The 13,844-nt window shown below is 43.6% G+C and overlaps 1 protein-coding gene across 1 annotated transcript in view; it reads right to left on the reverse strand.

Moving 5' to 3' along the window:
• The window catches only part of DIAPH3 (diaphanous-related formin 3), a 563,671-nt gene extending 551,929 nt beyond the window's left edge, over positions 1 to 11,742 (reverse strand). The window contains exon 1 of the mRNA XM_010853857.1: positions 11,333 to 11,742. Coding sequence (XP_010852159.1) covers positions 11,333 to 11,512 — 180 coding nt within the window. The 5' untranslated portion in view covers positions 11,513 to 11,742. The remainder of the gene's footprint in view (positions 1 to 11,332) is intronic.
• Positions 11,743 to 13,844: the final 2,102 nt, after the last annotated feature.

The following is a 13,844-nucleotide window of genomic DNA, read 5'->3' on the forward strand; positions in this document are numbered from 1 at the left end:
CACCACAGTTCAAAAGCATCAATTCTTCAGCACTCAGCCTTCCTCACAGTCCAACTCTCACATTCATACATGACCACAGGAAAAACCATAGCCTTGACTAGATGAACCTTTGTTGGCAAAGTAACGTCTCTGCTTTTGAATGTGCTATCTAGGTTGGTCATAACTTTCCTTCCAAGGAGTAAGCGTCTTTTAATTTCATGGCCGCAGTCACCATCTGCAGTGATTTTGGAGCCCAAAAAAATAAAGTCTGACACTGTTTCCCCATCTATTTCCCATGAAGTGATGGGACCAGATGCCATGATCTTCGTTTTCTGAATGTTGAGCTTTAAGCCAACTTTTTCACTCTCCACTTTCACTTTCATCAAGAGGCTTTTTAGTTCCTTTTCACTTTCTGCCATAAGGGTGGTGTAATATGCGTATCTGGGGTTATTGATATTTCTCCCAGCAATCTTGATTCCAGCTTGTGTTTCTTCCAGTCCAGTGTTTCTCATGATGTACTCTGCATAGAAGTTAAATAAGCAGGGTGACAATATACAGCCTTGATGTACTCCTTTTCCTATTTGGAACCAGTCTGTTGTTCCATGTCCAGTTCTAACTGTTGCTTCCTGATCTGCATACAAATTTCTCAAGAGGCAGATCAGGTGGTCTGGTATTCCCATCTCTTTCAGAATTTTCCACTATTTTTCAATGAGTTTATCGGACCCTAATCCCATGGCAATTCCAGAAAGAGCTGTAATAACAGCTGTCATGTATTAACTGCTAGTTTTGTGCCCAAGCTATTATCATAACAAGCATTACCTCGACTAATCCTCACAATACTATGACTATCTATTCCATTTTACAGACAGGGTAACTGAGGCACAGAAGCTAATTCACCCAAGGACATATAACCCTAGCCTCTCTAGCACAGCGGTTAGGGGCGGGAGGTAGGTTCTAAGCCACGCTGCCAGGCCTCTGGAGGTCCTGAGTCAGCAGGCTCAGTCCTCCCATGACCCAGATGTGTCTCTGCATGCCCTCCCAGGTGGTGTTAGCGGTAATGAATCCACCTGCAAAGGGGACATGGATTCGATCCCTGGTCAAGAAGATCCTCTCGTGTAGGAAATGGCAATCCACTCTGGAACTCCTGCCTGGAAAATCTCATGGACAGAGGGGCCTGGTGGGCTATAATCCATGAGGTCGCAAAGAATCAGACACAACCAAGCGACTAAGCACACACTTACATGCCCTCACCGCCCCCCAACTGCAATCTTTTAGAGAAAAGAAAATAGACATTAAAGGTATATTGATAACATTTAAATGTAAATTAATCATGAATAGATTAGTGAATCAGGTGGTGTAAGATTACAAGAACAGTTTTGCATAGATTTTCAATTAACCAAGCGTTCACATTGTAAGCTTAAGCCTATATCAGGCACCACCAAGAGAAAATGACTTTCAAAGCTTACAAACATATGCACATAGCAACTAGAGCAGGCTGGAGATAACATATCAATAAGAGCAAAATAATACCCTCAGAAGAGAGGTGAGTGCAGTGAGAACATGGTTTTAATGGAAACCATCACTTTTTATAAAGAAATGAAACTGTCACATTGGATTTCTGAATATAGATTATGTGCATTCTATTTTTCATGTTCATTTCTCAGGCTGTCAAATTTTTCATTAGAAATGAATTGTAATTGTCATTTGAATTGCATTCCATCCAAAGTTTTGGTAAACAGCAACAGTTTAATACCATAGCACAATCCATAATTAATGCCACCAATTTGCAAATCCTGTTTAAAGACTGAATGTTAACAAAGTTTCATTTTTATGACACCCAAATAAACAGCCTACCTCAGCAAAATGCAGTGACTACAGGAAAAAGTCCCCCACATCCTGTAAAGATACCTCAAAATAAATTGGAAAAATAAATGTAACATTATGTATCTTACAATTAGATCGATCCACATATCAATATCTTACTGAGAGTTTTAAGAAATTCTACACCAGAAAATTATCTCCAAAAAAAGCATATACTTTTTTTTTTTTTAACATCTATAATAGCCTAGAATTAGCAATAATTTCTTTGATGAGTTTTGGACAGGTTACTTAGCTATCTTTTCCTTGAAGGTCTGACACAGACCACAGCTATCTGGGAATATCCCAAGGCCCTTAGCACACAGGGAAGTCTATTTCCCATTAAGTGATGGGACCGGATGCCATGATCTTCGTTTTCTGAATGTTGAGCTTTAAGCCAACTTTTTCACTTTCCACTTTCACTTTCATCAAGAGGCTTTTTAGTTCCTCTTCACTTTCTGCCATAAGGGTGGTGTGATCTGCATATCTGAGGTTATTGATATTTCTCCCGGCAATCTTGATTCCAGCTTGTGTTTCCTCCAGTCCAGCGTTTCTCATGATGTACTCTGCATATAAGTTAAACAAGCGGGGTGACAATATACAGTCTTGGCATACTCCTTTTCCTATTTGGAACCAGTCTGTTGTTCCATGTCCAGTTCTAACTGTTGCTTCCTGACCTGCATATAGGTTTCTCAAGAGGCAGGTCAGGTGCTCTGGTGGGTCTATTTTTAGGGAAAAAGAGATATATATAAATTGGAAACCCCCTCACCAAAAAAAATTAAAATGGAAAAAAAGTTTAAATCACATAAGCCCTTATTTCAAAGAAATGAAAAGCAAAGATAATAAGGAGACACAGACAGAAGGGGAAGAAATGAACATTTCAGTAGGATTTATGATGTTTCACTTCTGAAGCTCACTGGTGAGCAGTACATGGTGTTCTGTACCACTTTTGTAAGATAAAATGTATTTTTTAAAGACTGCAAGGGAAATGCTGACCCTCAGAAAACCATTTAGAGGTAGACTGTTTTAAAGCACATTATATACAATCCTTGGAGAAGGAAATGGCAACCCACTCCAGTACTCTTACCTGGAAAATTCCATGAACTGAGGAGCCTGATAGGCTACAGTCCATGGGGTCGCAAAGAGTCAGGACATGACTGAGCGACTTTACTTTCACTACTGATAAATACTAATCACTTCTGGTCCGCTACTGATAAATACTTACTAATCACTTTTAGTTCATCACAAAATGAAACACTAAACAAAGGGACAAACTTTTGCTTGTTCGGGGACTCTCCTAACTTCTTAAGTCATCTCCAAGTTCCTCAAACTGAGGTCTGCAGGGCCCTTCTACAGACTCTCCAATTCTATCAGAATTTTAAAACTTTCTATTTTTTTAAGATTATATTAAACATTAGAAATAAAGCAAGCCCATTCTGGTGAAGAAGGAAATGGCAACCCACTCCAATATTCTCACCTGGGAGATCCCAGGGACAGAGGAGTCTGGCAGGCTACAGTCCACGGGGTCACAAGAGTCGGACACAACTTAGTGACTAAACCATCACCACCAAGCACGTCCTGGACAATCTGAAAGTGAAAGCTGCTACAGTCCATGGAATTCTCCAGGCCAGGATACTGGAATGGGTAGCCGTTCCCTTCTGCAGGGGATCTTCCCAGCCCAGGGCTCTAACCCAGGTCTCCCACATTGCAGGTGGATTCTTTACCAGCTGAGCCACCAGGGAAGCTCTCTCAACCACATTCCCTCAGGCACTTTTGGTGAACACGCCTGCATTTATGTGCACTACCAACATGGTGTCAGCAGGCCCAACAACATGGACAGCATACCAAGGTTTCACAACTCCTACACTTTGGAAGAATTCAGGTCCAAAAAGCGGTATAATTCGAAAATGACACTATTCAAGGAACAATAAACCTACAGCTACAGAAAGTTAAGAAAAAATGAATACAGGGTCTGGTGGCCTTGGCTCCAATTCTTTCTGCTCTTTTTCAACAGTTTCATATAATTTACTTAAAAAAAATTACATATGGCTCTTTTTTATCATAAACACATTACAAGAGTTCACTACTTCAGCCAGAAGAGCCAGTGAGACTGTTCACTTTAGACCGTCAAGCCCAGGCCTCATGAGAAGGACAAAGGTGTTCGGTGACAGGACTCCACCCACCATGTGGAGCTGGACCTTTGGATGTTCCGGTCTGTGCTGAGCCTCCTCAGCTCTGGAATTCCACTTCTGCCCCAAGAGCCAAGGTGACAAAAGGAACCCAGCAAACCACACACATCTTTCCACTATTAAATCTAATAATGAGGATGCAATTTCAACAAAAATCATCAATTACATTAAATCAGTGTTACCAACTTAAACTTTATTGGTTTTTTATAGTTTTCTTTTGGATTTTATATATAAATCTGTTTTGTAAAAGAGCCAAAAGCATAAAGATTTATACTTAACTTTTTATATATACATATGTAAGTAACATTATTTTTACTATCATTCAATTCACAATGGAGTGTCACAAGAATTTTTTCCCTAAATTTGAGGTTGTTTCCTTTGCAAGTTCCTTTTTGTAAGCTTCATTGGTACTCAAGTTTCATAGTTGCATGAAACTCGTTTTACAAATAAAAACATTCCCCTCCCAAGGATTCAGAAACTTGCTCTGACCTTTCAGTGGTAAGAATCAGAAGTCTCCATCACTGTGCATGTCAGCTAATGTCAGGGTAAAACTAGGGAACAGAATGCTTCCATCTCATCTGAGGAAAAAGTATGGCCCAATTAAGATTTCCCAATATAAGTTATTCAAATATGCACTGTAATGTTCCCAATGCCCTAAAGCCTACACAAAAATTGTACTACCACTACTACTATTACTACCAATGATGACAACAACAAAACTATAAATCGTAAATATTTAGATAGAGGCTAAAGGCTGTTACAGGTACCTCACAATCCATCACATTTAATTTCTAATCTTCCCAACAGCTTCCTTTTACACATGAGGAAACGGGCACAGAGTGAGGTTAAACAACTCGCCTGAGTTCACACAGCTAATAAGTGACTCAGCGGGAACCCAAGCCCTAAAAGTGATACAAGTCACTGCCCAGAAAAATTATTCATAATGTCTCTTCTACAGAAAATTTGTGAGAAAGGGTGGCAGTGGATCGTTTGAAGAACAAAATCTACGGCAAGCATTTCCAAGTAGTTTTCATTAGACGGTACTCTGAATACTCCAGCATCAAAACTTAACTTACTGAATCTCTTAAATTCTCCCCTAAGTTAACAGTCATTATGTGATTTGCTATTTGCGAAAATTACTCTCAGCGCTAAGGGGTTTCAATGCCACCCTGCTGCTATTGAGAGAGAGTTACCTTTGTAGATCCTGTTCAAAGAAAGCTCATGCTTTGATCCTTAATATCCCATGAAGTAAAAGGTTATGCTTAATCTATATTTTATAGATCTAAAAGTCAAATTAGTTTCTGCGATAAACAAGCAGAGTGTGATGGTAAGCACATTCTGCAGCATTCATTTCATTCCAAGTTTGGAGACAGTATACTATGTGCTGAGTTAAAGACAACTGCATTAGTGTAAGACAAAGCAGTTTTGTCTTGTATTATTCTGTAAGCATAAACAAGTTATACACATGTTAATTTACATTCCATATAAAAAGCCAATTTTAAATCCAATTTATAAGGCAATAAATATATAAAGATTCTAGGACACAGCAATAAAGTTATGCCATAAAGCAGAGTTAATTTAAGACAACAATAATAAAAGCATGACAAATTTTAGCATTCTACCAACTGCACAAAGGTGTTTCAGGTAACATCTGTTCAGAAGCAATTGCTGCAAGACAGACTAGATGAGATGCAAGGTTTCACAGTGCAATAAATGTATGTCAGTTTGCTGCTTCATAATTAAAGACATGAGTCTTTGAAAAAAGCAATTAAGCCCTTCTCTAAAACAATCATCCCTGCTCCCACCCCTTCTTACTCACAAAGATCCACATGATCCAGAAGTGTATGTACCATCTATCATCTATTTTCAGCAGCTAATATACTCCCCAAAAGCCACTGGATATATTTTGTTTATTTTAATAAGTCATATTAACAAACAAAAGTAAACATTTTTTTCTATTGGAAGGATAGAAAGAAAAGAAAGCCTGAGATGATTCAGAGCAATTTACATTCAACCTTCTATTATCTGCAGGTTCCAAGTCCGAGTAGTCAACCAACCACACATCAAAAATATTTGGGGAAAAAAGCTTCAGAAAGTTCCAAAAAGCAAAACTTGAATTTGCCACAGGATAATCCATGGGGTCTCAAAGAGTCGGACACAACTAAGCGACTAACACACTGTGCATAGGTTATATGCAAATGCTATGCAATTTTATGCAGGGGACTTGAGCATCCATGGATTTTAGCATCTAAGGAGGGTCCTGGAGCCAATCCCCTGTGGATACCGAAAGACAACTCTGCTTAGAAGACTGGGCTGAATAAAGCGATTTTACTTTAAATAGGTTTCTGTGCCTGCTGGGTAGGTGGAGTTTTGATATGAATAAAATCCAGATGCCTAAAGCCTTCAGCTAAGAACATAATCTCCAATTCTTGACAGTACAAATCTAGGACAACTGAAAGCATCACTTTTCTGAGGACTCAATGAAGAAATTAATTCAAAACTAAGCACACAGAAATCGCCTGTATCATTATCATAGTCGCTTTATGAGAAAGATACAGCACAGCAAGATGAATGAAGGTTCTAGTCTTTCCAGGAAACCAAACTGTGGTCATCTTTTCACTCAGATCACAAATCTAAAATAACTGATAGCACAAGAAGAGATTTAAATGATCTGATGGTTCTCCTAAAGCATACACTTACAAGTTGTGAAGCCAACTTTCAATGTGGTCAACCTCATAACCACACCTGCCGTTAGTTTCCTGTGGCGGCAGTAACAAATTATTAATACCACAACCTGATGGCTTAAAACAACAGAAATGTTTTCAACTGGGCTAAAATCAAGGTGTCAGGAGGGCCAATCTCCCAGGAAGCTCTATGGGGAGCAGCCCCTTGCCTCTCCCAGCCTCTGATGACTGCAGCATTCTTTAGTGTGTCACTGGATCTCCCTTGCAGTCACCTCACCTTCTTCCTTTCTGTAGTCAAATCTCCCTTTACCTCCTCTCCTAAGTAAATGTGTTTGCATGTAGGGCCCACCCAGATAACGCAGAATATCTCCATTTTTTTAAACTTAATTATGTATGCAATGTCGTTTTTTGTCATAAGGTAACCAGGCTCCAGAAATTAAGATGTGATCCTTTTGAACTGTGGTGTTGGAAAAGACCCTTGAGAGTCCCTTGGACAGCAAGGAGATCAAACCAGTCCATCCTAAAGGAAATCAGTCCTGAATATTCATTGGAAGGACTGATGCTAAACCTGAAGCTCCAATACTTTGGCCACCTGATGTGAAGAAGTGACTCATTGGAAAAGACCCTGATGCTGGGAAAGATTGAATGCAGGAAGAGAAGGGGACGACAGAGGATGAGATGGTTGGATGGCATCACGGACTCGATGAATATGAGTTTGAGTAAGCTTTGGGAGTTGATGGACAGGAAGGCCTGGCGTGCTGCAGTCTATGGGGTCACAAAAAGTTGGACACAACTGAGGGACAGAATTGAGCTGAATCTTTGAGGGGGGATCATTATTCAGCCAACCACTTCTACCTCCAAAGAAGCCCGAGGAAATGAGGTGGGCAGACAGGATTCTCACCAAGCCCACCCCAATTCCAGTTCTCAAGTTCCCAGTACAATAAGCAAAAGTCCTCCAACCTAACACCTCTTCCCATCTCACAACATGCTTACAATCAGGAAATCACTAAATCTATATCGCTTAAAGACATTACTAACTAGTGTTAATGGTTCCTGAATGAAAAACACAGCTGCTGCTGCTGCTGCTGCCAAGTCACTTCAGTCATGTCCGACTCTGTGAGACCCCACAGACGGCAGCCCACCAGGCTCCCCCGTCCCTGGGATTCTCCAGGCAAGAACACTGGAGTGGGTTGCCATTTCCTTCTCTAATGCAGGAAAGTGAAAAGTGAAAGTGAAGTCGCTCAGTCCTGTCTGACTCCTAGCGACCCCACGGACTGCAGCCCACCAGGCTCCTCCATCCATGGGATTTCCCAGGCAAGAGTACTGGAGTGGGGTGCCATTGTCTTCTCTGAAAAACGCAGCAGTAACTAGTAAAACTCCCACTAGCATGGGAGAGTAACACAGGACAGGGACTAAGGATGTGTCCTCTGGAGCCAGCCTCCCTGGAGTCAAATCCCAGCTTCGGCCCCAGGCAACAATGCAAGCAAAGGCAGTTTAACCTCTGTACCTCAGTTTCCCCTTCTAGCAAACAAGGCTAATTCATAGTATCTACCTCACTGGGTTGTTAAACAGATTACAGGAGCTGAAATCTATGACACACCTAAAACAGTGCTTGGCTCATTATGGTTAACTGTTATCACTAACAATGATCAACCACAGTAGACATACAGATGTTAATGGATCTGGTGAAAAAGCTCTCATTTCAAAACTGAGGATACTGTAATGACAGAACTAGATACTGTAATAACAATCTATACAATGGAAACCATAAGATGAGATATGAAATTTACACTGAAGTCTTTGAGAACTCTTAAAGGATATCCTAACTGAAAAAGATGAGCTACTTTGCCAGCTTGGATCACAGAATTTACAGGCCCCCTTTCAAAGGGGGACCCACATCCTGGAGATGGAGACCACCTGAAGCCACACGTCCTGCTCTCGCTTTGGATCTGGGAGCGTCCCCATCTCTACTGTGCATTTCTAGTAATGGGAGGTAAGAATTAAACGCCTAGTGTCACTGAAGAATTTTCACAATGAGTAGGAAACCGTTTTGTTTTGTTCTAGAAGGGAAATAGAACTTGGGTCCAGGTACGAATGGTGTGACCTAGGGCAAGTACCAGTTTAATGATCCTACTGAATTCTCTTCACCTTCACGAAGTCTTCACCCAGGCTCCTGCCTTGTCCTTCCAGCCTCCACTGGTGGCACGCTGTCCCCAGTAACTATCCCCAGGACCTTCTCACACTCACACTCACACACACACACACACACACACACACACGCTGCTTGCCACATCCCTTGCTGAAACCAAGTGGGTGAGTTCACAAGCAGCCCAAAAGAAGCTGATTTATTGTGCAGCCAAACTATCCTATGTTTACAACAGACAAATCTCTAGTATTTTCATACATCTATGGGGAGAAGGTCTATGGTACAGACGTGTATACACAATTCAAAACTAACTAGAGGCCCACAACTATACAAGTAACAGAAAACAAGGACTCGTCTGCTTTATCTAGGTTCAAAGTACAACAGAAATTCAGTGGGGACCAGAGCTCCTACCTTCTTACACTAAGGAGCCAGTGGCCAGTTTACCCGCAGTTCCACACAAGCTTGCAGCTCTGCGGCTTGCAAACACCAGTCACGCACATTATCACCAACCTGCATGACTTGTTACAGTCAAAAGCAACCAGGTGACCTAATGACTATGTGACCCGGAGGGATTCAGACTAGCTAGCATCTTCATTCCAAATCAAGAGAAAGCCAAAAACGGACTTGAGGTCCAGCAGTACAGCAGACTGAACGACAGAACAATCACTATTTGGGGCACTGCTGAGATCTCATGAGGAAGGAGTAGTGTCCAAAATCACCCTTCAACCGATTAGCAAGTGTCAGTGAAGTGGGACTGAGAACAGCGAGAAGCAGGCGGGCTGGGAACGCCTGCTCAGAAGGTAACCTTGATACTGGGATACTGAGCCTAGGCTAGAGAGTTAGAGTTGACCCTGGAACTCCAGGCCCTCTAAGAGTCCAATCCAACGGAGAGATGGCTCTTTCAGGCTCCTGGTAGACATAGACTCAGATCATGCCCAAAGAAAACTCTCCCCAGTTAGGCCTCCTAGAAGACAGGTTAAGACTAAGCATTGAAATTATCAACACAAAATTTAACAAGCACAGAGGGAGAGACCACTCTACCACGGGTGCAAGTCAGTGTACGTAGTCCAAAGGTGCACATAACCATAAATGCCAAATAGAGAAGAAAAAGAGTAAAGTAAGCAGTGTCAATGGCAAGCCACTCCAGTACTCTTGCCTAGAAAATCCCATGGATGGAGGAGCCTGGTAGGCTGCAGTCCATGGGGTCGCAAAGAGTCGGACACGACTGAGCGACTGAACTGAACTAACTGAACTGATGGCCAACTTTATACTTAATTTTGCATCATTAATCCATGTTGTCCTTCATTTTCAATATTCTGATACATCTCAGGCTCTGCTCTGTTTTATTCATGTATCATTTTTGACTGTTATATGTAGCTACTCACTCCTCCTCCACAAGCCTTCATCCCTTAATTTGTGTATCTTGACTCATATTTCTAACAATGTTCACAGAAGGAACAAGCTGTACTCTAAAATTTCACCTACGACTAAAATGTTTTTCTGTATTCCTAAGTAAAATGGAGGGGTATTAAATTTTCAATTCTGTCTCACTCCAAATGTATCAACCCTCTATGTAATTTGCTTGTGGTTTATTTACACAGACAACAAAACAATCTTCTCTGTCTGTTCTTTCACTAGTTAGTGCCAATACAAAGATTTACAAGGCGCTAATCACGACACTTCTTTGACCGTTAAAGTGAGTAAGAGAAGCAACCGGAATAGCAGGTTTCAAATACTCAGACTTCTTTCCAAGCTAAACATAACATTCTTTAGCGGTGACTGCATGACCCGCCAAGTTTTAAAAAAAAGCCGTTTCAATTCGTAAAGTTATAAAGAGTTGACTCATTGGAAAAGACTCTGATGCTGGGAGGGATTGGTGGCAGGAGGAAAAGGGGACGACAGAGGATGAGATGGCTGGATGGCATCACCGACTCGATAGATGTTTGAGTGAACTCCAGGAGTTGGTGATGGACAGGGAGCCCTGGCGTGCTGCAATTCATGGGGTCGCAAAGAGTCGGACACGAATGAGCGACTGAACTGAAAGGAACTGAATCTACTTTTAAAAACTTCTTCTTGGGAATTAAAACATGAAGCGGGAAAAGCAATCCTATCAAGTAAAGATCACTTCCATATATCTCATACTCTAAGATGCTATGGGAAAAAGGAAAAGTTTAACTTAAAAATGCAAAGTGCACGAGAGACATCAGGACTTATACTTGAAGCTGCTTCTCACGACAGCCTTAGGAAGTTGGGGCAGTGATCAGGTGTTTGTCAAAGGATCCAAATAGAACTGGGCCTGCCGTCGTAACCCGTTTAGAGACCGCAACTCTTGACGATCTAGAATAAAGCGTAGCTCACGGCTACGCCCAGGGAACCCGCCCACGCTGTCGGCCACGCTGGAGCTGAGGAAAGGAGCTGAGGAAAACCGAGGGACCTATCACCGGGTCGCAGCCCGCCCGGACCAAGGCCCAACTTACAAACTTGGGGCGCTTCTCCGCAGGCGCCGCGGGGCCGCGGGGGGCCGGAGGGCGCTGCAGGCCCTTCCGGCGCGGCGCCTCGCTGTCCCGGCGGCTGCGGCCCAGGGAGGACGCAGGGTAGGCGGCCCCGACAGCCGAGCGCTGCGCCTGGGCACGCAGACGCGGCCGGTGCCGGTCCATGCTTCCGCGGCTCCGGGAAGGCGAGGGGGGAGAAGGCCGCAGCTCTGCAAGCCACTGGCGGGAGCCCGGCGTCTGCGGCGCGCGCGTCCCTAGTCCCGCCGCCGACGGCGCCTGCCCGGATCAGTCCAACCGCTGCCTCCGGGCCGCCACCAACACATCCGAAAAGTCCCGCCGCCGACGAGTACCTGGGCCCAGCCAATCCGGGGCCGCCGCCGAGCCAGGGCCCAGCCAATCCGAAGCTGCGCTCGGAGTGAAGCGCCCTGGGCACCGCCCCTTCCGGGCAAGAAGAAGCGTGATTGGCGGGCCCGCCGTTCTCTGCGGCGCTTGAGCCTCTGGGGTCCCAGGCGGCCCAAGTTGAAGGTGCGGCCTTGGAAATGTGGGAAGCGTACCGGGAAGTGACTAGTCTGGGTGTGTTCGGAATTCGGAGAATGGGTTCCGGCTGACCTGGGAACCAGGCGGGACCCGCCCAGCGCAGCCACTTGAGCAGAGCTTGGAGGCGGAGTCATCTGCTTCCCGTTTCCGCACGTCTCGGGAGGCCCCGGGGTGACGGCCACTGGGAAAAGTAGTTCCTCTGGGATCTGTACTTGAAGGGCCGCTAAGCAGGAGAGGACGGCAGCTCCCAGGACGCCCCGGAGGACGCTTTCTCCACAGACTGAGCACCTGTTGAGAGCTGGGAGCCCGCTCAAGGGTGGCAGAGGCAGCCACCAAAAACCAGACAGCGCTTCCTAGAGGAGCTCACAGTCTAATAATATGCTTCACAAATCCTTACTCAGATGAAATAACATAAATGTTATAGCAGTTAATTTAAAAGTTCTTGAGAATAAAAAAATGTATTAAATCTGAAGGAGAGGATTTGGAAAGAAGAAAGGAAGGATGCAAAGACTTTCTTAGGACAGAAAAGAGTGACTTTCAGCAAAAAGACGTTCCAGGCAGGGGCAAGGTCTAGAGGAGTCATAGTCAGAACATCGGAACAACCTAGATGTCCATCTACTGATGAATGGATAAAGAAAATGTAGTACATAGGTACAATGGGATATTACTCAGCCTTAAAAAGGAATGAAATTGGGTTATTCGTAGGGATGTGGATAGATTTAGAGTCTGTCAAACAGTGATGTAAGTCAGGAAAAGAAAAACAAACATTGTATATAAATGCATATAAGTGGAATCTAGAAAAATGGTACAGTTCAATTCACTTTAGTCACTCAGTCACTCTTTGTGAGCCATAGACCACAGCACGCCAGGCCTCCCTGTCCATCAGCAACTCCCAGTTTACCCAAACTCCTGTCCGTTGAGTCCATGATGCCATCCAACCGTCTCATCCTTTCTCGTCCCCTTCTCCTCCTGCCTTCAATCTTTCCCAGCATCAGGGTCTTTTCCAATGAGTCAGCTCTTCACATCAGGTGGCCAAAGTATTGGAGTTTCAGCTTCAACATCAGTCCTTCCAATGAACACTCAGGACTGCTTTCCTTTAGGATGGACTAGTTTGATCTCCTTGCTGTCCAAGGGACTAAAGGGTCTTCAGCACCACAGTTCAAAAGCATCAATTCTTCGGTGCTCAGCTTTCTTTATAGTCCAACTCTCACATCCATACGCGACTACTAGAAAAACCATAGCCTTGACTAGACGGACCTTTGTTGGCAAAGTAATGTCTCTCTTTTTTAATATGCTGTCTAGGTTGGTCATAACTTTCCTTCCAAGGAGTATGCGTCTTTTAATTTCATGGCTGCAGTCACCATCTGCACGGATTTTGGAGCCCCCAGAAGTAAAGTCAACCCCTGTTACCACTGTTTCCCCATCTATTTGCCATGAAGTGATGGACCAGATGCCATAGATCTTAGTTTTATGAATGTTGAGCTTTAAGCCAGATTTTTCACTCTCCTCTTTAACTTTCATCAAAAGCTTCTTTAGTTCTTCTTCACTTACTGCTGTAAGGGTGGTGTCACCTGCATGAGTGAAATTGCTCAGTCATGTCCGACTCTTTGCGATCCCATGGACTGTTGCCTACCAGGCTCCACCATCCATGGAATTTTCCAGGCAAGAGTACTGGAGTGGGTTGCCATTTTCTTCTCCAGGGGATCTTCCCAACCCAGGATCGAACCTAGGTCTCCCGCATTGGAGGCAGACGCTTTACCATCTGAGCTACCAGGGAAGCCCGTCATCTGCATTTCTGAGGTTATTGATTTCAGTTCAGCTTGTGCTTCATCCAGAGAAGTGGTACAGATGAACCTATTTCCATAACGGGAATAGAGACATAGAGAGAGAGAACAGACATACGGACACTGTGAGGAAGAGAAGGGTGGGACAAACTGGGAGATGAGGACTAACATATATA

This window comes from Bison bison, unplaced genomic scaffold (genome assembly GCF_000754665.1).
Source record: "Bison bison bison isolate TAMUID 2011002044 unplaced genomic scaffold, Bison_UMD1.0 scf7180017864332, whole genome shotgun sequence".
Classification (NCBI taxonomy): Eukaryota; Metazoa; Chordata; class Mammalia; order Artiodactyla; family Bovidae; genus Bison; species Bison bison.